Source organism: Ceratotherium simum, chromosome 4, assembly GCF_057802395.1.
Source record: "Ceratotherium simum simum isolate JZ-2026a chromosome 4, ASM5780239v1, whole genome shotgun sequence".
In the NCBI taxonomy this organism is placed as follows: Eukaryota; Metazoa; Chordata; class Mammalia; order Perissodactyla; family Rhinocerotidae; genus Ceratotherium; species Ceratotherium simum.
This window is the reverse complement of record NC_141903.1, coordinates 86,961,514-86,985,334: the sequence shown is the minus strand read 5'-3', so window position 1 is coordinate 86,985,334 and position 23,821 is coordinate 86,961,514. Positions and strand designations below refer to the sequence as shown.

The 23,821-nt window shown below is 39.7% G+C and overlaps 1 protein-coding gene across 1 annotated transcript in view; it reads right to left on the bottom strand.

Annotated features, from left to right (window-relative positions):
• The window catches only part of DMGDH (dimethylglycine dehydrogenase), a 61,326-nt gene that overhangs the window by 36,025 nt on the left and 1,480 nt on the right, over positions 1-23,821 (bottom strand). Inside the window, exons 3-8 of the mRNA XM_087430336.1 lie at positions 17,348-17,446; positions 15,952-16,116; positions 14,411-14,615; positions 8,030-8,278; positions 6,014-6,212; positions 128-297 (exon numbers count right to left, since the gene is read on the bottom strand). Coding sequence (XP_087286462.1) covers positions 128-297; positions 6,014-6,212; positions 8,030-8,278; positions 14,411-14,615; positions 15,952-16,116; positions 17,348-17,446 — 1,087 coding nt within the window. The remainder of the gene's footprint in view (positions 1-127; positions 298-6,013; positions 6,213-8,029; positions 8,279-14,410; positions 14,616-15,951; positions 16,117-17,347; positions 17,447-23,821) is intronic.

Here is a 23,821-nt window from a genome sequence, read left to right as displayed (position 1 = left end):
AACAACACTTTATAAAATCGCTAACCACCCTCATCACAAAGCACAGACTGAAAAGCACCTAAAAGTCAGAGGTGCTGCAAGTCAATTGTGTGCACACTTTGTAAATAGCAGCAAATTTGCACTTTACCAATATTGTTGAATCCGTATGACTCTCTTGCTTTGGCCTCAGTGTACTCAGTTGTTGTCCATTTGCCATAGCGATTGGGATCCAATTCTATCAGATCAAAAGGAGGTTCTCCATGCACGATCCAGTCACTGAGATATTTCCCTACCCCACCAGCGTGGATTATGCCATATCTTTCAAAGACAGAGATAAATATCCTGTTACTAACACATGTTGTTTTCAAATAATGAAACATTCAAATATTTTACAGGGCCTCAAAGTTGGAGTGTTCTGGGCTATTCAGAACCCACAATCAACATAATCATTATGCTATTAATTTTTTTCCTCAAAAAGATACATGTTTAGGCATCCAAATTAAATGTGCCTGACTTGATAGCTAGTCTGTTCCCAAAGTTGCGAGAGATGCATACCTGCAAAATAGCCTACGACTCTTAGCTGGTAAGGATGCTCACTTTAGGAAAATGGGACACAGGAAGGAAACAGGCAGATGTGGTCGGTATCTTATCAGCCCTCTTGAACTACGACTATCCTGACTGATGGGAAGCTTGCAGGACCTTAGCAAAGCCTGGAAATGTTAACTAACTTTTCCCACAACAAGATACCAGTTTTGCTATTTTATAAAAATGAATGCCTAAATTTGTTATAAGGATATTGCTCAAGCAGAATAAAAAGGCATCAATTTACACTTCTCTCGATAGTTTTTAAAAAAAAAAGACATGGGTCATCCAGATTACCCACAAACAATCTCACTAAGGTTCAAGAAAGCAAGAAAAATTATTAAATATATGCTTAAGATAATTATGAAATATATGCTTAAAATGTTTATTCACTTAACCAGGCCCAATGTATGACATATAACAGCTGCCATGTTTGAGAGCTGGAATACCGTTCACAAGACTTGAAACTGTGTAACGTTTAACTGACATTTATTGAGTGCTTACCATTTAGCAGGCATTGCTTCCATCTGACATGTACCAGCTGACATTCTTTAGCAATTCTATTTTACCACTGAGAATACCAACCCACACACAGGGGTAAAATAAGGTCACACAGCAATAAAGAGCAGATTCAGGATACAAACTCAGTCATCTGACCCCACTGTACACTCCCTGTTATTGGACTTTACTTCTTCAATGGTTCTCAATATTTTTTCAGCCAAGACGCAAGACACATTCTATCTATGACAGATAGAATTCACATCCTTGGCAGACTCCTTGGGCATAGCCAGGGTTGTGCTTCAGTTTCCTGTGGTCTCACTGCTACACCATCATGTTCTTTCCCTTTCAACAATGCACATGAGCAAACACATGAGGCAGAGTATTGTTATTTGAGGATAATCCTGAATCAAATCTAATTTATTTTTAAAAAGTAAATCTTTTACAAACTTCAGCTCTCTAATCATTAACAAGTTGTATGTAAAATGCCGTACAACTGAGTGTTAGGAAATATCTATTGAGAGCCCCTGGTTTAGTAGCTAAAAGTATGAAAGCATGGAGTAAGAGAGATCTGGGTATGATTCTTGTTCTGCCATTACTAGTTGTTTAACCTTGGGCAAGTCATGTAACCACTCTGAGCTTTAGTCTTCTCAGGTGCACATTTTATGGCGCTGGGGGAGAATTAATTGACACAGTACTTAAATGCCCATAGTAAGCAAGCAATACATGGTGGCTGTTGGGCCCTTGTTGAACCAGCAACAGAGTATGCCTATGCCCAGTTGATAAGATTTTCATAAGGAAGCAATGTGTGTAAGTGGAAGGGAACTTGAGGAAAGGAGAGTTAGGTTATTTTTCTATCTCTAGCCTTAATCTGCAGAACCCGCTTTTTCTGAATGGCCCAGATACTTTCTTTTTGAGTGTTTCTGTCTGCTTTTTATGATAACTCTGTTACACTGTCAGATGTTACATCTTATTGCACTCTCCCCTCTTAAATTTGCTATTTATAATCTGTTCTAACCTAAGAAAACTAGATTCAACTCAATACAAGTCATTGAACATTTTGGGGGGCATTGTGTTAGTCACCTAGAAGCAGAAAACCTTGTTAGAATTGTGACAAAACAAAAGTAAACCAGCTTTGACTGCAGGTAATCTGTGAGTAAGGTAAATGAGCACTGGCACATATGTAGAGAGTTTGCAAACACCTATTCTCTGGACTGGTTGTACCAGAATAACAGACAACATGGAAATGCAGATCCCTGGGCCCTTCTCTAGACAACTGAATCAGAATCTATAGGAGTCGTGAATCTGTTTGCTTATTGGTTTTCCAATTCACCACATCTTTCATGGGTTCTAGTGACAAATAATAGGAATTTCATAGATAAGATATAAAGGAGAATGAAACACATGCAAGTGACTAACCACAAAGTTGAGACTCTGCTTTTTAACGTGCCCATTAGGAGATTCTGGGGCTCAACTATATATGGGAACCACTGGCCTTCAGAACCGTGGAATGGATCACTGATATAAGCTGGGAGGGTCAGCCAATGTGAGCATTCCATCAAATTACATAAGAAATATCTTTGCAATCTTGACTTTTACATAACAAGAAGGCCTTTTTGGTTCAGACCAAATTGGTCAAAGGGAGTGAGGCACTTTGCTTGCCCTCCACCTGTCATCTTCCCCATTCCCTTCCAGTGTCTACAACCTGGGAAAATTACCCTGGGCAATCAGAGCAGGAGTCCGACATCAGCTCCATGCAGGTAGATACAATTTCTAGGCAATAAGTAATTGGTGTTCTAAAGAAAGCAACTTTTGGGCCGGCCCAGTGGCTTAGCGGTTAAGTGCTCACGCTCCGCAGTTGGCGGCCCGGGTTCGGATCCCGGGCGCGCACCAACACACTGCTTCTCTGGCCATGCTGAGGCTGCATGTCCCACATACAGCAACTAGAAGGATGTGCAGCTATGACATACAACTATCTACTGGGGCTTTGGGGGGAAAATAAATAAATAAATAAAATCTTTAAAAAATAAAAAAAATAAAGAAAGCAACTTTCTAATTTCCTTAGCAATTAGTAATAGGTGTTCATTAAAGTATAAATATCATGAGGCCTGGGATACTCTCTGCTTGTTCACAGTTCAGAGCATGGTTTATGGTCAATGATGCATAAATATTTGTTGATCAAATCTGTGATTAAGTCAAATGCAGAATCAAAAACAAAATACTTAGAAATAAATTTAGCAGAAGAAGTGCAAAACTTATACTCTGAAATCTACAAATCATTGTTGAAAGAAATTTTAAAAGACCTAAATAAATGGAAAGACATACCATGTTCATGAATTGGAAGACTCAATATTGTTAAGATGGCACTACTCCCCAAGTTGATCTACAGATTCAATGCAATCCCTATCAAAATCCCTGCTGGCTTCTTTGCAGAAATTGACAAGCTAGTCCTAAAATTTACATGAAAATTTAAGGGACACAGAATAGCCAAAACAATCTTGAAATAGAACAAAGTTGGAGGATTCACACTTCTCAATTTCAGAACTTACTACAAAGTTATAGTAATCAAGACAGTGTGGTACTGGCATAAGAACAGACGTATAGATCAGTGGAATAGAATTGAGGGTCCAGAAATAAACCCATAAACATATGGTGAATTGATTTTTGACAAGGATGCTGTGGTATAATAAAAAACAAATATTTAGTCTTTGTCTCCAGTTCCTGGCACAGAGCTCCTAAAACCTTTGGAATTTATAGTCTTTGGATGCTAATGAGATGGCTCAATGGGGGAGTAGATAGCTTCAGAATAGGGGCTGGTCACTAGAAGTTCAATCACCAATGGTCAATGATTTAATCAATTGTGCCTATGTAATAAAAACTCCTCAACAATGGGGTTCAAAGAGTTTTTGGGTTGGTGAACTCATCGATGTGCTAGGAAGGTGGTGCTCCAGAGAGGACATGAAGGCTCTGCACCATACCCCTCCCCCCTCACCTTGCCCTATGCATCTCTTCCATTTGGCTGTTGCTGAGTGGTATCCTTTATAATAAACCAGTAAAAGTAAGTAGTGTTTTCCTGAGTTCTGTGAGTCATTCTAGTGAATTATCAAACCTGAGGATGAGGTTATAGGAACCCCAAAATTTACAGCCCATCAGTCAGAAGTACAGGTGATCCCTGGAAGCTGTAACTGGTGTCTGAAGTGGGGGCAATTTTGTGGAACTGTGTCCTTAACCAGTGGAGTCTGCACTAACTCTGGGAGTTAGTATCAGAAATGAATTGAATTGAATTGTTGGACACTCATTTGGCGTCGGAGAACTGGAGAATTGGATGTTGGTGTCAGAAGCGGTGTCAGAAAAACGACATCACAGATGCCAACGCAATTCAGTGAGGAAAGAATAGTCTTCAACAAATGGTGCTGGGAAAACTGGCTATTCACAAAAGAATGAAGTTGAACACCTACTTCACACCATACACAAAAATTAATTCAAAATTGATCAAAGACCAAAATGTAAGAGTTAAAACTATAAAACTCCTAGAGGAAAACCTAGGTGTAAATCTTTATGAACTTGGATTAAATAATGGTTTCTTATATATGACACCAAAAATACATGAGGAAAGAGAAAAAATATACATTCTGGACTTCATCAAAATCAAAAACTTTTGTGCTTCCATAAACACCATCAAGAAAGTGAAAAAACCCACAGAACGGTAAAAAAATTTTGCAAATCATATATCTGATAAGGATCTTATATCTAGAATATTTAAAGAACTCCTACAACTTAACAATAAAAAGACAAATAATCTAATTTTTAACATGGACAAAGGATACAAAAAGACATTATTCAAAGAAGATATACAAGTGATGTACAAGAGAAACACTGCCACATGCACATGCCTACATATGGACTCTACAGGAGATTACCTAAGCCCTCAGTTATATCATACTTTCCAGCGCCTTATCTCCATCTGGTTCTCTCCCTCTGGATGTCCCACAGACCAAAACTTAACACTTCAAATGCAACCTGTCATAAATGGAATTCATTACTTTCGTGGTTCTCTCTCCCCATGGCCCCAGCATCCAACCAGGAGTCAAGTTAGAAAGGTTGGCATCATTTGCCATTTTTATCTCTCCCTCAAGACCTGATGCAATCAATCACCAAAACTAAATAATTTTATCTCCCTCTCAGTCGCCACTGCTGCTTCCTTAGTTCAGACCCAACCTCTCTACTGTATTATGAACAGCACCCAAACCAGCCTGTGCCTCCCGTCAGACTTCACAGCCTTGCTCTCAGCTGTAGCCCAGTGCCTAGCACTAGAACTGCCAGAGCTGGCAATCATTAAATATTAGTTGAATAAATGGCCAAATAAAATAGGGAAGAAAAATAGAATATTAGAAGCTATGATATGACAGTAAAGTGGGCTTGACATTAATATTCACCAAATTATGGGACAAATACTAGAGATGAAACATCATGGGTAATGAAATAATAAATAGTAAGAAACCAGAGGAGTCATAAAGAAACAAATCATGTTGGACAAACATGAATTATGGTGAAAACTGCATCAGATATGTTATACATTTGATATTTTGAATTATCTTTCACATTGTTTTATGAAAACATCCTTATAAAATTGAGGCAAATTGACCTGTCTGAACATACACAGCATGAAAAGAGACACGAATAACAGAAATGGCAAGAAATATACAAAAAGAAAGTTTCAGGACATCATTGCTCTTCTGTGTGCGAGTCTTTAAAACCTAGACAAGTGATTAAACCATTATATAGCCAGGGTGTTAAGACTGAAATTTTCAATTCCTCGAATTTCATTGGTCATGAAAGGGAGAAAACTCTCTGCCTCTTCCCCATTTTCCCTTTTTGGCCTGAGATTATGGGACAAGACTTATCTAAAATACATGACTCTACAATAAATGTTGAATTACATGGAGATACTCACCCAAAGCCTATAGCCACCCAGTAGTTTCTGACCCCCTGATGGGGTCCCACCATAGGCAGAATGTCAGGAGAGTAGGTGATAGGACCATTGACAATATTGATGATGTCAGCCTTTTTCAAGACTGGAACCATTTCCATGGCAACTTCGACATGTTCCATGATTCGATCTAGATCAGACTGAAAGAGCTCCTTTCCAAAACCTGAAAGGACATGCCATTGTGGTCAGGATGCCACTGCTGCACTGACAAGTACTCTGAAGTGATCTAAGCCTCTGAATCAGCATACATTTAAAGATGGCCTTTAAAGATGGAAGTGAGGAAGGTACTTCCTTTTTTCTAAGTCCCAAGTCGATATTCACTATCAACAGATGTGTACCCATTATACTATTGAGAACAACAATGTTATTTCTTGAAACAATAAAATCATGAAAGTTAACCTTTTTAATAAAAAATTTAAATTTAAGCATATTAACAGTTTCTAGTATTGAATCAATCACAACTTTAAAAAACAACAATAATTTAGTTTATCAAGAGAGATCTTTCATCCTTCAACTAACTATTAAAGTCTGCTTCATCTTCCCAGGTGACAACAAATGGGAGTTTACAAAGTCATGTTAGGACACTGGGCCTAAGTGGAAAACTACTCTGGGATCTAGGATGATGGATTCTAGATACCCTTTACTTCTCAGCAGGCAAGGAATGGCATAGAGGCCTCCTTCCTCAAGCCCACTCTCACACATATCTGAGGGCTAGAATTCTGTGAAAAGAGTCAGGGTTTTGGAGTACAATCATTTTCTCAGTCCTAAAAGGCACTATGATTGAAGGCAGGACCACAGATGAGCTTCTAGAAGAATGTCTCTGCCAACACTGGTGATTTTCCCCCACAGCAGCCAGCCAGCTTCTTCTTGTTCCTCCTGTGGACTGCCTGTTGGGTCAGTGGCATGGAGGTCTGCAGAACACCAGGGCTGGACTAGGACATGTGGGCGCCCAGGCCCAGCCAACAATCTGGCTTTCCCTCCAACTGGAATTATTTAAACATTTGTTCAACATTTATTTGGAGGAAAGGCTGTCAGCATGTGGGAAGAGCAGAGAGGGAGGCTTCGAGGTGGCAGATCACCCCTCCCTCTGGGATCAGGAGCTATTCCGCTCAGGCCCAAATGTGCAAAGCCCTCAGCCAGCTGACCCAACTTCTGTGGAGGGCGGTTTAGTGATCATTTGTTGTGACATATGCAGAGGTGTTCTTTGAGGGGAAGGAGGGAGAGATTCATTCTCTATCCCAAGTAGCTTATCAAAGAATACTTCTAGAAAGTACAATTTCCTCCATTTCTTTATATCCTCTATAGTATTTCAATGTCCCAAGGACATTTTAGCTCCTTTTATAGATTAAAACCTGAGATACCTCCTTAGGTGACCCATCCTTAATCGGGCTCTGTAGAAATGTTTAATGAAAAACAAAAACAGGTCCTTCTCCCTTACAGACCTTGGAAGAGAAACTACAGTACTTCCCGCTTTAGCATAGAGGCCTGAGCCCTTTCCACATCCATTTACGTAGTCACAGAGCGCTTCAGTTTGCAGTACCAACCTGTCCTGCTCTGCAACAGACCCTGAGGCTTTCCTTCTTAGCAAGCTGGATATCCTCTGAACCTGTTGTGTTTCTAACTGTCAAAGCACAATAACAGCTATATCCAAATCTGGAAACTAGACCAAGCAGGTGGGGTAATGAGGAAGAAGGGGGAGGCAGGACGTTGATGTAGGCAGGTTAACATTACTTGGAGCCTTCCGAAACAGTGGGAACATGTTTCTTCAGCCTTTCCACCACCAACTGCCTCTTCTCTCTTTCCTTACTCCCTGTTGTGATTGTTCAAAGGGACACGACAATAGAGCTTCCCTCAAACCCCTGACAACCAACATCCCAGGCATCCGCTAGTATAGTATTATGGTGTCATCTTATTCTACAGCCACAAGGAGGATAGAACACACATGTCTGACCTGCACACACTTCCATTTGCTGAACCCACCTGGAGGGACTCCACTGGTGACCCACGAGTCCTGAACTTTCATTTTCTCCTGACTTTCATATGGACCAAACAAAAGCCCATCCCTTTCCTGTCGGAGGTAATAAGATCCTTCCAGGTCACGGAGCACAGGGAGTTCTCGTTTCAAAGCTTTCACTTCTGGTATAGTCGATGTAACAAGATACTGATGCTGAACCGGGATGAGAGGATGCTCTAGTCCAATCATCTTACCAACCTCACGAGCCCAAAATCCTTAAATGAAAAGCCATTTTAAAATGTCACTACATATATAAACATACCACATCTGACACGGATAAAGCAATTTATATTAAAATAAAATATTGAGAAGACTTCAGTACTCATGGCAAAGTCTAAAGAATGTCATAACAACTTTAAATGTTTGGTAATTGCAAAATTGAATGGGGGAAGAGAAGACAAGACAATATTTTACACTGCCCCAGAGCTTTGAAGATATCTGCAATCTAAGGGAACTCCATACCTGAGAAAGTATTTTGCCCATAAGCAAAGGTGGGCAGGGAAAAACCAAAATAATTTATTTGAGGGAAAAAATAAACAATTGAAATATATAAAATGTACAAATGTTGGTAAGAAAGACAATAATGGGCTGACCCTACTTGTAGAACAGGGATGATCAGGCAATGGAAGAGGACCCGTGTAGATGTGATTGATATAATACATAATAATCGTGCATTGGAAAGCACTACAAGTCAGTTCCTCCATCCCCCAGACCTTCCTCCCTGCAAACTGTTGATGCCAAAAATTCCACCAATACAGGATTGTTCTGTTAACTTAAAATTTGAAAATGTATATACTTTGGGAGAGAGAGCACATTAAGTTTTCTCTGTTATTTAAAAGTTTAGTTTGAATATGTTTCTAAGATCCTTTCTTGCCAAGGGCAGGAAGGCACCAGGAGTCCAGAGCAAGAGGGAAGGGGAGGGGGCTCGTAAATAGGTGGGGTTCCCACAACCATGTTCTGACTTCACAATGGGCAGGGGCACTGTCTGATTGGAGTGAATGAATGTTATTATTTCCTTTGCAAAAGGTGGAACCAGAAAATTTGGGTCGAAAGGACCCTTGATTCTCCACCAAGCGATTCTTCAGTATACAGATGTGGAGTTAGAGCCCAGAAAGGGAAAGAGACGTGCACAAGGGCGCATTGGAGACCCTGGAATCATCACATCTTACTGGTTTTCTTGCTACAGAAAGATTTTATTTTAAAAATCCAAGACTCCTTCGCTTGTATAAAGATATATTAGAATCTAAAATGATAAAAATGATTATTTCTCAGGAATGTGGTATCGCCTGACCCATCAATGGATTATTTAGGGGGAAGGGGTTCTATTTGCTTGTTTGTCTCATAAAAATTTTGAGTAATCATTCAAATGATTAAGTTATTTCTTTAGAGGTTGCATTTTCTAAATTTTTAAGCATTTCTGTTTCTGCTTTTTTCAGAATCTAATAAGGAGTTCTGAAGTCTCTGTCAGAGCTAGACGCAGAATCACTAACTATGAGTCAGTCTAGGAACCCAGACTGTGTACTCTTACATGCCAAAGTTATTTCTATTTAACCATCTAAACATCACTCTTGTGTTCGTTGTTTTGTTTTGGCCTGATAGCTAAGCTGGTCAAAAGACTATAATAGCCCCAGAAATGGGGGCTCATTTGCAAACCAAAAATCTTACCTGTGGGCATTAGAGCTGTTTGTTGGTCTATTAACAATTTAAAGATTTATTCTTTCTGGTAGGAAGATGTGAATTACCAATGTCAGGACTTTGTACAAAAATATAGTAAAGTTTCATTTTCTAATTATATGCACTAGAGCAGTTTTAAAATATAAAAAGCCAAAATATTTAGCCTAGCAATTCAAACCACTGCAGTATCCTCAATATACTTGTTTCAATTAAAAACATAAATTGAAGAAAATAAATTCTGTCCTATTCAAATATATTTATGCATTTCTGAGTCTAACTGCTTTCTTATTAATGCACTTCATCATTAAAATAAAGTGGAAACATATGCATAAGTATCATATAACTAAATTACTTCAAACCGCATAGCAAGCTCTATACTTTTTTACTCTGGTGGTGGTGTTTGTTGGCATTCTCTTCCTCTATACGTCAATCAAGTTAACCTAAATCTAGCCAGGATTACAATTCAACCCCTGCTAGATCACCCACCCACCAAGTTCAAAGGGAAGAGAGACAAATGTGGAGGAATCATCTAAAATCTCCATTACCAGCTGAAAAACACTGAAGAGAAGAGTCAATAAAAATGATCACTGGAAATTACTTCCATTTTTTTTAAATAAAAAATGCAGTAATTAATAGAAATGGAGTTAAAATGAAGGAGGCAGGTTTGTGGACAAGTTTACTTCTACTAGATGGTTTATACTGTGACAATGATGGTTTATACAGTGACGTTCTCTGACCCAGAGTATCAGGAAAGATTAAGCAATTCTTTTTGGCTGAACACTAGGCTTCATGTTGACACGATCCAATCACATTTCTGATTTACCGTATTAGGAAAATTCTTAAGTAAAGTTTACAAAGTTATCTCAGACTTAACGAGTCAATGGGAAATGAGGTCAAGAGAAACATTCATTACCAAGCAAAGAAAAGGCTTCCATCATAAAAAGCAGCTCCTGCCCAAGCGCCTGAGCTGCACCTGAGGGGAGGGGAGGATGAGGGGACAATGAGGCAGCACTAAAGGCGGGTCAGCCTCCCGCACGCCAAGAGGTCAGCAGTGTCAGAAACTGCTCCTCTGCTCTGCTCGCTCAAGAATAAGGTACTACCTTCTCTCTCCTGTAGGAACTCCTACACAGGAGTGTTTCTCAAAAGACGTTTTGCAGACTGTCTGGTACAGACAGTACAGTACCTGGAGTACTTGTGTAAAATACAGCTTCCCACCCAGACCATTTGAATGAGAATTTTTTTGAAGTCTGGGAACCTTCCCATGGTGACTCCCACACACACTAGCTTGACAACCAAGCTCTTTAAGAAGTCAGTTCAACAGCAGAATGGGTGCTGGATGGCTATAGAGCAATTAAAAGGAGTTGGGTAATCTTAAGGCTGATACCAAGAAGCTATGGGAACCTGACTTTCAAGGAAATAATTATGATAATCAAAATAATTACTATCATCATTACACTTAACTTTTTTAGTGCTTTCTATGTGGTAAACCCGGTTCTAGGTACTTTACATTATTAGAGCATTTACTGATCATAACTTTTTGAGATGGGCGCTCTATTATCTCCATTTTACAAATGAGTAATTTGCCCAGGCCATGAGGTTGGCAATACACCTGTTTCTGCTTGGAGAGCCTCACTGGACAATGCCAGAGACACACCAGCAGACTGACAAATTTTTACTTTTAGACTTTCCTTTTCATGGATATCCTGAAGACCCAGCAGCCTTCTGTTATGACTCCATGCAAAGAAACTTCTAGCAGGTTATGGTACAACTGAGTAGATACTGGTGGCCTTTACATCTTTTACATTTTGGTTATATTTCCAAGTCTATATCCTGGTTTCTTTAATTAGATTTCAGAGCTGGTCTGAGAGTCTTGCCTGAATTTGTGAGACATCCAGTCTCACTGAGTCACCCTGGGAAACATTCCATCTGACACACATTCCCAAATCATGTTAGCGTGATGCCTTCTGCAGATGTTGCTTTTATTCATAAAACTGATCTCTGTTAGCTTTAATTCTAGAAGGGGGCATATCTAAAACTTCACCCCCAATTACTGAAGCTTACATTTTGGGAGCTTCTATACTTTAAATAAGGTTTTTTGAAAACAGACTTACAAATAATTAAACACACATCCCTTCACATCTTTCACGGACTACTAATATGTAATTAGATTTCTCTCTAGTAACTTTTTCCCAATGGAAAAGAAGAGATAGAGGAGGAAAAGAAAAAAAAGAAAAGATATGGGCCAGAGATATGATCTGAATGAGATAAAGAACTGAGACCTGAGACAGCATAGTTCTTCATACGACTTTCAACAAGGAGCTGCCTGGATGGGAAAGGCTGAGGATGGGAAAGGGAGTAGATGTGGCTGGGGAAAAGGCCTCAGGAACCAAGAAAGAAGGACGTCCTGGAGAACAGTTTTTCTGGTGCTGGCCTGGGAAAACAAATCCCAGGAATGAGGTTAAATTAGGATTTGTTTTCAGGGCCAGCACCAGATGAGCTGTTCTCTAGGATCTCCTGCCACTGCCTCCCCTGCCCCCATCACCGGCAAGATTTCAGGGCTGCAGAGAATATTTCGTCTGGTAACCAATCCCTGGGTTTTGGTCAGTTCTCTTTGTAAATTATTCTTTCTCTTCAGTGATTCCTCATACCTCACTGTTTGTGGTTTAGAAAAAAATTTATGATAATAGCAATGAATTATGCAAATAAAATTTTACCCATTTTAGGAAAACAATAGATAAATGTGTTAAATTAAGGTCTTCTAAGTTTTTTCTCAAAATATCAGTTGGGAGTGTGTGGCTGCCTGAAGCACTGTGTTGAGAAAAATGGTGGAGTTTGTCCAAGCCCCTGTGAAATGAGTGCAGTGATCACTTAGCAATGTCTGCCATGAGTGCTTGATATGGAAGTCAGAGTATGTTTGTTTAGTAGTCACTATCACTACAAAAACAGTGAAATGTTTTTAGAGGCTGAATTCATGAGATCATAAAGAAAGTTGGAAGATTACAAAGAATCCTTGCTACTTGGAAAAAAAAGGATGAATGATACCATTTCTTTAGCTCTAACAAAATTTAGACCGGGGTACCGAAGGACGGTGAGGGGTGGGAGGTATCAGATGGGGATGGGGGGCAAGTGAAGTTCAAAAACTAAGCAATGTTTTGTGCCTTTGCTCTTATTTTTTAGGCAAGTCATTTTACATTATTTTAAATTTTAAATGATATCAAAGAAGGCATGAGATTTTTATGCTTTTCAAATGGAGGGCATGGGTTAGAAAGGTTCAGAAATACTAATTTAAATTCTTAAATACTGAAGACATGACTTTTTCCAGGACCACTAAAAAATGTTTTGTTAAAAAGTAACAACAGGGGCCGGCCAGGTGGCTAGCAGTTAAGTGTGTGCGCTCCGCTGCGGCGGCCCGGAGTTCGTGGATTCGGATCCCGGGCGTGCACCAACGCACCGCTTGTCAGGCCATGCTGTGGTGGCGTCCAATATAAAGTAGAGGAAGATGGGCAGGGATGCTAGCCCAGGGCCGGTCTTCCTCAGCAAAAAGAGGAGGATTGGCTTCAGATGTTAGCTCAGGGCTGGTCTTCCTCACACACACACAAAAATAATAACATCGATCAGAAGTTAAAATTTAAAGGAAAGAATCTTAAGAGTACATGTTTCTTGTATGTCCTTATGGTATATCACTTGATCTAGTAAATAATTGATTTAAAAATTTTTTTTTGAATTTTTTTTTAAAAATTTTGTTTTTTAAAAAAGACTGTTTTCATTTTATAATTTAAGCAATGCCTCAAAGAGCAGACCACAAGAAAATCAGTTACTGCCTCATGCTTATTTTAGGTTTTAAATTAACCATTATGAACTACAGGTAAATATAAATTATTAGCCCAGTTTAGATTGCACAAGCATTTTCATTTGCACAAGAATTTATTTTTGTATGCGTGATCGTTGAAAATGACTTCACGAGCAAATGACCAGTTAGAAAGTGTATTACCTCAAGAATCAGAAGACCCAGGTCCAAGTCCTGGCTCTGGCATAACGGTGTCACTTTGCCAAGTACCATGACCTTTCTGGACCTTGGGTCTCCACAAATAGAAAATGAGTGGGTTGTTAGATTATCTCAAATATCCCTTTTGGCTTCACTACTCTGAGTCTAAATTGTAGCAGAGCAACCTACAGAAAAGACTATGAAACACGTTTAATAATGTTCTGAAAGGAAAAGGGTTAAAAGTGTTTTGACCAGAGTCAAATAATCAGAGATGGATGAGAGAGAACCCAAATGATCAAATCTGCCCTAAAGAGCAAACCGAGAACAAAGAGGATGCTCATGAATTTGAACACTAGAATTTGGTTATTAGAATATAGAAAGAGTGAACATAGGAAGGAAAAAGAAGCACGATTTGGCAAAACATGATCTGGAGCAGAATAAAACAGAGCATGGAGAAAAATACCAACTTTCTACGGATAACCAAGGACACAGAGGAATGTCACCCCCCAGAGCAGAGTGATGGAGGGAGGGCTTTGTAGCTTAGAAACAGACAAAACGTTCACCTGGGGAGCATCACAGTGTTTCATAACAATGTTCATAGTACACAACATTACTTCATGGCTAAATATCTTATTTGTTTGCCACTTGAAAAAAAACCCACTAATTAAAAAAAAGGTATGACACTTACCTGCAGCATTCACAATTCTATTTGCCCTCATAGATCCCTGTGGTGTTTCAACATCCCATGTTCCATCTGACCTGGGCTTCAGAGAAGTCACCGGTGCAGGATACTTTAAAAGGGCACCATATTTCCTCGCCCCAGCAGCCAGGGCCATGGTTAGAGAGTAAGGATCAATGTGACCATCTCCAGGATTATATAATCCAGCTAAAACCTAAATCCATCATAAGAGAGTCAATATTCAAATGAATCTATCCTCAGTACTCAGTGTAACTATATCCTGCCAGCAGATCTTTATAAAACTGGACTTTAAAAGTGCATCCCAGCATCAGATTGATCAGTCTGCGCTACTTTTTCCTGTATCAAACATCAGACTTAGGCAGGACTCGCACTGAAAGTTAAGTGGACAGACTATTTGATAGAGGCTTGCAAGTGTCTCCAACACCCATTCTCCCATCCCCCGCAGAGCAATGGAAACCGCATGTTTATTTAGGCACATGGCCGCTAAGAACAGAGTTTCCAATAGTTGGCAGCTATTAGTTCCAGCTGGTAGCTACAACTATTACTTAGTTCTAGTCAATGAAATGCAAATGAAAGTGTCATGTGGCAGCTTCCACGAACCATTCTAAAAAGACAACTGGCATATGCCCTTTGTCCCTTCTTCTTTGTCCTTTCCACCATCCTGCTGTTTGGAATGCAGACACGATGGTTGGAGCTCTAGCTGCCATCTTGGAATAAGCACAAGAGCCATACTCTAGGAACGACAGAGCAATGATCTAGAAGGCGACTGGGTTTCTGAAGTCTTCATGGAAAAGAGCCACTATCCAAGTCCTGGACTGCCTAGACGAAAGAGAAATAAACTTCTATCTTGTTTATGCATTATTATTTTGGTTTCTGACATTTGCAGTCAAATCTAATACTAACTGATCAATTGTTTATATCTAATTGTTTAATACTGTTAAATTCACATGTTAAATATGTATCTGGTATCAGGAAAATGTATACCTACTTGATCCAGTCATTCAACAACTAATTCTTGAATACTATCTACTTTGTGCTAGGGCTTGAGGCTAGGTACTGGGGGGGAACAGAGAAGAATGGAACTCAGATGAGACAAGGAGTGAGCAACGGGAGTAGTCTAGTTAGGTCTCATCCATTCAACAAAAATCTACTGAGCACTAAGTTAATAATACAATCTTCCTATACACATATTTATCATATAGGTTATTGTTTTCTCTGCAGTTCTCATACAGAAGGTTTATGTATGGGAATTCCTAATTCTGGAGACACAGTAATAGACAGGTATTGATAATGTTTCCAGAGCTGTCATAGGTGGAAAACTAGTAAGATTTTTCATTACCTTTTCATATTTCATTTAGCATACATAATAGCCCACCTTGTAATTTATCCAAATTCCAGCATTAATCATCTGATTTTGCCATTCAAAATATGTGAACAAAGTTGTTCTATTCTTAAATAACTTTTTACAATAACTTTTTGCAATCTTAATTCAAGTCAACAAATGGTGAAAATGTCCTAAAGATAAATACCTTATTCATGTTGAGTAAAGGGAACATCTCTTGAATTTTTTCGGGTTCAATAATATACTGTTCCGTTGCATGCCAGCCAGTCCGAGTCATCTGATATTTAAATTCATCTACCCTTACAGGAGTTGTAGCAATTCTGATACTACCTGGCTGATGGAATCCCACCACCTGTGACAATGATGTCAACAAAAACACATAAATAAATCATTATTTGGCACTCAAACTTGTCTTCTCCAGCACAATGAAAATGCAAGTGTACAGGAAAAGACATTTACTCTGCAGTGAAAGAGATAACTAAATAACATATTTGCATCTTATGAAAAGACATTCATGCAGCAACTATTTACTGTCTCCTCTGTGCCAGGCACTATGCTAAGCCCCAGTGATGCTGTCGTGAATGAGATGCGAAGACATTGCCTGGATGGAGCTTACAGTCTACAGGTGAAGGCAGACAGCTAAATGCATAGTTACAATAACATGGGATAGTGTTAACGTACAGAGGGAAAGAAAATTATGTAAAAAGACGAAGACAAAGGATTTGAGGAGGGAATATGAAGAATCAGAGTTGCAGTGATGAGACCGAGTGTGAATTGAAACAAACATTCATTTGACATGTATTGAAGTCCTTCAGTTGGCCAAGCACTTAGCCTGGCCCTCGGTTACAGAGATAAAGGATGCAGTCCTTGCCCTCAAGTTGCTCATAGTAGACTTCAGTCTTAGCCTGTGGATACTCTCTGCCTGCCACTTTATTTTAAGAGCACTAATAAATATGAGAAGAGATAAAAACAAAAGTCAGGGGGCCGGCCCCATGGCCTAGTGGTTAAATTCGGCATGTTCCTCTTCAGCGGCCCGGGTTTGAGGGTTCGGATCCTGGGCGCAAACCTACACCACTCATCAGCCATGCTGTGGTGGCGACCCACATACAAAATAGAGGAAGACTGGCAGAGATGTTAGCTCAGGGCTATCTTCCTCAGCAAAAGAAAAACAAAAGTGAGGCGCTTTGAGTGAAGTACTTTTCAAAGCCATGTGGCAATCTGTCACACACCATTATCAGATCCTTTGCAATCTGGTTGCTGAAAGGCTCTGATTTCCCGGTTTCTGGATATAGTAACTGACTAAAGATATTTTTGAAAGCTGCTTTTTTCCTTTCTTCTTTTAAAAAATCAAGAAGAGCAGGTAATTACATGGGAGATACATTTCAAGAAATTAAACTGATTGTAAACCAAACTCTAGAGTTTCCTACCTTAAACTCTCATCAGGTTTCTCTACCACATTAAACAGTTCACACGCCACTGATCTCTCTACACCCAGCTATACACGGTGACACCAAAATCCACCAGAAACCTTACATATGTTTGAGAAACTGACCAAAAGACAATTTCAAATTAAACACATTTACCTGTCCAGTTTCTTCCTCCAGTTTCTCATAAAGTTTGATGCTATCATAATGTATTTTCTTCAGGTTTATTCCAGGATGAAAGTAAGTTGTTAAACCTGCCTTAAAAGTGGAGAGGAAATGAAATACTGAGAAAAATTAATGCTCTCAAAATGTTGACGGTTTATCTGTTAAGCTATAACCTACTGCTGGCAGGAACCTGAGATGCACTGGCCAGTCCTGTGGGATGAGAACACATCACCACCAGTCTGAGCCTAAGTTACAAGAACCAATTTGAACCATACGAGTAACATGAGAGCCAGCCAAGAACCACATATATTAAGTCCCTAAAAGTTATTAGGGAAAGGGTTGTTTGCAGATTCAGAAATGGGATGATTTAGATGGGAAGTTTAGGAATATATGCTATTAATAGGAAGAATATGTGGGGATGGCATACAATGTGGACTCAAACCAGCAAATCAGGTGTGTTCCCTTAAGGAGAAGGACTATGGACTAGCAAAGAGTTTTCCTTGACCCAATTCCACCATTCCCTTGAATAGAGCAGCCTTCCTATTCCTTTTCTTGAAATTTCTAAAATTCAGGAATTGGAAAATTCCAGAATTAGAGCCTGGTGAATTGGAGAAAAGACTTTTGTTGTAGCTTAACCTGTTTGATGAGCACATAAATTGTACCCCACAAATATTTGTTGAAAAAATATTGAATAATTACACTCAGGAAAAATATATAAATGTTAGCATGCTGAAACTCCTTTTATCAACTCTGAAAGACACAATGTAGTATCCAGACAAAGAACTCTAAGCAATTTTATGAAGCAGGTTCTCTCAATTAAGAGTCTGGGGACCCATTCTGCAGCTAATTTATCCTGGAAAGCTCATCAGAACACATCTGTTGAAAACAAAATCTGTTTAGGAGGATATATAAGGTTCTTCTATGGGAGGGGTGGGCATTTGATTCTCCTGAACTCAAAAACACCCCACTTAAAGTTCATCAATCATCCTTTATGGACCAGAATCCTTGGGCTTCCATCAAGTACCTGTTCAAGCAGTTGGACATATGCCAGAAAAATCCTGGCCCAGCCTGTAGGTCCTCTCATAGCACAGCCCCATTACAATGGAACCGCAAGTCAGGCTCCTTATTACCTTTCAGTCAAACACCCCATTCTCCTTTACATGCCTAGTGTGTATCTAAGTGTGCATATGAACTTTTCTAGTTCAGTAATAGAGAATCCCTGGCCTTCAGGTATCTGCTAGAGAACTCAATTTCATCTTTCATATATCTCTTGTCAGATGAGAAGATTGGTATTCACAAGCACTGGCCTAGGGTTCTGTTCACCATTCATTCCTCAAGACCCTCTAAGCTTAACCTAGACTGAGCCAGACCACCAGAAATTTACATATCTACACCACACAAACCCCTTCTTCCCCACCCTAGAAAGCTATTTTCATAGAATGAGGAAATAGCCTTTCATCTGAAAGAGTCACATGGGTTTGTTCGTTTTGTAGAAGCATTATTCAAAACATTTAGCCCAATGTCCTTTGCTTAGGGAACAAATCCTTCTAGGAATTCCTGGTCAGGTAAAAGTGAGTCTCCCTTACTCAAAGAGTACACCTATTTCCAGGGACCGATTCATACTACCCTATCCTCCTTGTTGCTAGGACAGTCAGAAATCAGGTACAAAATTATATTATTTATTTTTTTGTGGCCTATATATTTTTTATCAACTGGTTTTCATCTTTTAATTTGTGTTTAAAATTTGAGGTGAACCATATCTGTGCTTTTATTGTAATATCTTGCATGGTGTTTATTGCTAATTTATGAGCCAGTCTTGTGGCTTGGGCTGTAAGAAGGGTACAATGTTTTTCTGTTCTGGGCTTCAGCAAGGGTATATTAAATAGGAAGTTTGAAGAAGGAGAAAACATTTTTCTTACCCTTCAAGACTTTATATCTGACTGAGGTCATGAAGCTTTCATACATGAAACAACGAAATCAAGAGCATATGATTAAGTGCCAGGGCATATAGATAAAGACAAGAACTAAGGGAACTAAGAAAAGAGAAGATGCTAGAAGGGTCACAGAAGACTTCAAGGAGGACCAGGAAGGGGCTTACCTTTTATTTGAAGAAAGAAAATGATTGTAGTTGGTGGAGAAAATAAAAGAGGGAAGATGAAACAGAGACATGAATCATCATTAAGAATTACAACCCTTTCTATATATATACAATGGAATACTACTCAGCCACAAAAAAAGACAAAATTATCCCATTTGCAACAACATGGATGGACCTGGAGGGTATTATGTTAAGTGAAATAAGCCAGACAGAGAAAGACAAAGACTGTATGACCTCTCTCATATGTAGGATATAAACTAACACATGGACAGAGAGAACAGTCAGCTGGGTACCAGGGGGAAGGGGGTTGGGGAGTGGGCACAAGGGGTGAAGAGGCGCATTCATATGGTGACCGACAAATAATAATGTACAAGTGAAATTTCACAATGTTATAAACTACTATGACATCAATTTAAAAAAAGAATTATAACCCTTTGAATAAAATAAGAATTTATGAATTCTTGTTGATATAAGTAAATAGGGAGGAAGGAAAGCTCTTCCATACAGCAGACTGACCATTAATAAGTATGAAAGGGATGATGGAGTTAGAAACGTCATCAACTGATGCTGAAGCTAGTGATGCTCTCCCTCTCTCTATAATAATCCTTCCCCCCTGTCATCAGCCTCTACAGACTCAAAAAGCCCAGTGACTGACCTCAAGACATCCTACGTCCCAGTGGCTCCATGCACTCACATCCAACAAAAAAGTGTGAGCATACCCACTAAAATACCTGTATTTCCTTATTTTCAAGTGATATATAAATATGTATTACTATATTAACAGAGATAATAAAACATACAAAAATGACTTGAATTAAATATTTTAAATAATTTTTATTTTATTTATTGTGTAGAAAAGCTTTTGAATATTAAGCTTATTAATATTTTAGCAGGGGCTATGAGATTAATATGCTTTATTACTAAAATATATACATTGGATTAACGTTGGTAAGACAGCAATTTGAAGGCCTAATGCTAGGTTTGTTTTATTTTGAGATGGCTTTGAATGGCCGTGAGAGCTGACAAAGTGCCCGTCACCCATGCGAAGATCTGAGTGGGAGAGGGGAACTCTCGCGCCTGTACTCTCTGCATCTCAACACCACTTCCTCCCTCCCAATCACCACCTATGAAAAGGTCTTTGCTGGAATTTGACTATTAATGTTTCCAATTCTCTTGACCATCAGTTACAAGTTAATTGGAAGATATTGCATTGTTATATTTTAAATAAACGGGTACAAATCCCACGAAAACTCCTCATTTGGAAAAATTTTACATGGGTTAAAAAATTTATCTCTTGCATATATGAGAGTTTTTCTGCATACATACCATTTTGACCAGAAAATCCAATAATGATACCAACATTTCCAAACATCTCCTTTCAAAATGCTCTCTTCCCATCAGGACTATTTTGCAAAAAGCAGTTATTTCTCACTTATTGTAAGCATCAACTTTACTTTGAAGTGATAGATTGCGTGTATTTTTTATATGTATCTGCTATATAGAAATAACTAGTAGCCATTTCCATCACTACAAAGGTCACCAAATCTGGGAAACTTGTCTTTTTCCAAAAGAAAAACTTTGTTTCACAATTCTTTTAATTACTGTTATGAGATAACCAACAAAATTCGATGTAGTACAATACTCTCTAGGTCATTCCCTCTCCCTTTCATCACAAATTATATTATTTAAAGCCCCGTTTCAATAAAATCAATCACAACAATGATATCCTATAACATGTGATCTGCAACATCATGAGAGACTGAAGACAAAAGAAAGGACGAGGACTTTCTCATTGCAGACTGCCAACCTGCCTCTTAGTCAACATTGGGGTCATACCCAATATATCACCCACATCACAGGTGAAGGCTATTTATAAAGATTAGAAAAGCTTAATTTCTGTCTCACACTTTTAGATAAAAATAAACAGAAAGTTCTAACATTGTCTTCCTATACCCCAAATGGATCATCTTGCATCTTTAGTCCTCAGCCCTCCAAAACATCCACTTTGGCACCATCCCCAAGGGCAGCCTCTCCTGGGGACCTCATGCTCCAAAACTGCTTCTCACTCCATCCTTTCCCTCCATCCTACATGAAATTCTCTACATCAGTAGTAGTGTCAAGTGCTGACAAAGAAGTCTCAGCAAAATACAGCAAAACCTCAGGGGTTAAGTATTAATGACTTCATTTTGAATATTCACTTTTCAAGCTGTGCCTTCCTCCCCAAGTACTTGATTCCTGCTCTCTCCAGATGCATTTAACCCTGAGCACATGTTATACTTCAGTGAAACTGCCTTTATTTTTGTAGTCTGCCCCTTTAGCGGTCTCCCCAACCTTCCACATTCTCATATCTGCTCCAAAAATTTCTCTGTGTTAAAAATTCTCTCAACTTTTGGGAGAGATTTTCCCAATATATGGGATTTCTTCATGTTGCTCCTCAGAAGGAGGTCTCCTTGACTTGCAAAAAGTCCTAGAATCAGCTCCTTAGGGCAACTCTCTTTTCTTTTCCTTATTTCCTAGGAAGACAAATAACCTGGCTTCTGCTGCCTGAGTCCATCTTGAGCTCACACTGCCTGAATCTCATTTTGTAAACCGTAGCATAAAACCTTGTGCACAGAGCAGGGTAAGGCCTTTTCCACTCACTCTGGTGTCCTTCCTTAAGGGAAAATTATTTTGCACAGTTAACATTTTAAAAAAAGCTATCCTCTTAAAAACTTTGAAAACTTTAAGAAAAACCCATTTTTCTTAAAAGAACTTGGGTTAAGGGTACGTTGCGCTTTTTTAAAATCAATTCGTGGGATGTCTAAGAAGTAATATCACAGGGAATCCAGGAATTATTCTAAAATGCAGGCTACATCCAATCAATCAAATATAAATGAACAAAATAAGTAATTCAAATATTAAAGTGTACGCTCTCCTCAACAACCCAGAAGTGCAGAAAGGGTGTAAGCCCTCCCTTTCGGGGGAGTCACACTTGCCTAAACTGCCCTCTGCCTATAAGCTCTTCCCTGGACAGCCTCATGGCCCCCTTGCTTGCTCACTTCTGCCCAGTCTCTGCTCACGTGTCACCTCTTCAAAACAGCCTCCCTGACTCCTCCTCCTCCATCACTCTTCATCCCTTTACCCCGCTTTTCTCTTCTTCAGGGCACTGACTACTCTGGCATTGTTTGTGTGTTTCCTGTCTGCCCCACCAGAATGTGGCTCCATGAGGGCGGGGACATCGTTTTGTTCACTGCAATGTCCTCATCTCTTAGAACGGTGCTGGCCTGACACAGCATAGGCTCTTAGTAAACGTTTGTTGAAAGGGTACCTGAATGTCCACTAAGGAGAAGTTCCAGGAGAGCTACAGGAGAAATGCAGGCTTCCTTTTACATGACAACAGGATGCTTACGTAGAAAATCTAGTTCGGGGAGGGGAAAAGAGCCAGGAGTGTTGGTGGCTTCTCGGACCCCTCTCTCCAGGTGGGAGGAAGCTGAGGGAGAACTGGTGAAACAAGAGGCAAATGTGCCTGTGAAGACTCTGACACTACACTCAGGGAGGACCAGGTGCCCCTGCCTCCCTCCCAGCCTGAGGGGTGAAAAGTTGGAGGGAGAGGAAAGAGGGAAGAGGAGCTGGGCTTGGTGTGATTCTTCTAGGAGCCTCCATCCACCCAACCAGTGGGTGTGGTCTGACTATGTGACCGCTGGGACTCTGGGGCCAACTGGGCTGAAGTCAGGGCCACACACTCTCCCCCAAACTCAGCTGGAGGCAGACAGCCCTTTTAGGGCTCGACCCTCCACACCATACCTTGAGCAGGCTCTGGATGTCAAAAGGCCCCTACCAGCAGGGTTTCCTCTTGTCTCAGCAGAGAAAAGCTAGTGATGGAAAGGACTGATGAACAGTGGCTAATGCTGCCCAACTCTTCCTCCAAAAGAAATTTGTACCGACGGTCGCGAAAACTTCCTCTCCCATCCTTAGCTGACGTCAGAAATAATTGGCTTGGCAGTATGAAAGCTGTGTCAATCACCTCATTTACCTGCACAGCTTTCCAGTGGAGCCCAATTATTGTGTAGCCCTGGAGCGATTACGTATACCATTAAATAGGCGAGATTGACTCGGTCGCGTGTTTTAACACAACACGGAAGCTGTGTCACTGTTCTCAGTCCTCATAGCTAAGTCTTCATGAGCCAAGCAGTTGTCTCACAAGCACAAAATTAAAATCATAAATAAATAAATGTAAAAGGACCACGAGCGACAGGTGCGGGGAGTACAGGTGAAAGCCTCTGGCAGCCTTCAGGATCACCCAGCCGCTATCCTTCCAACAAAGCTACTAAACACTTACCATGCGTTTAATAACTTTACACATCAATCTTTACAACTCAATCTTCATCACA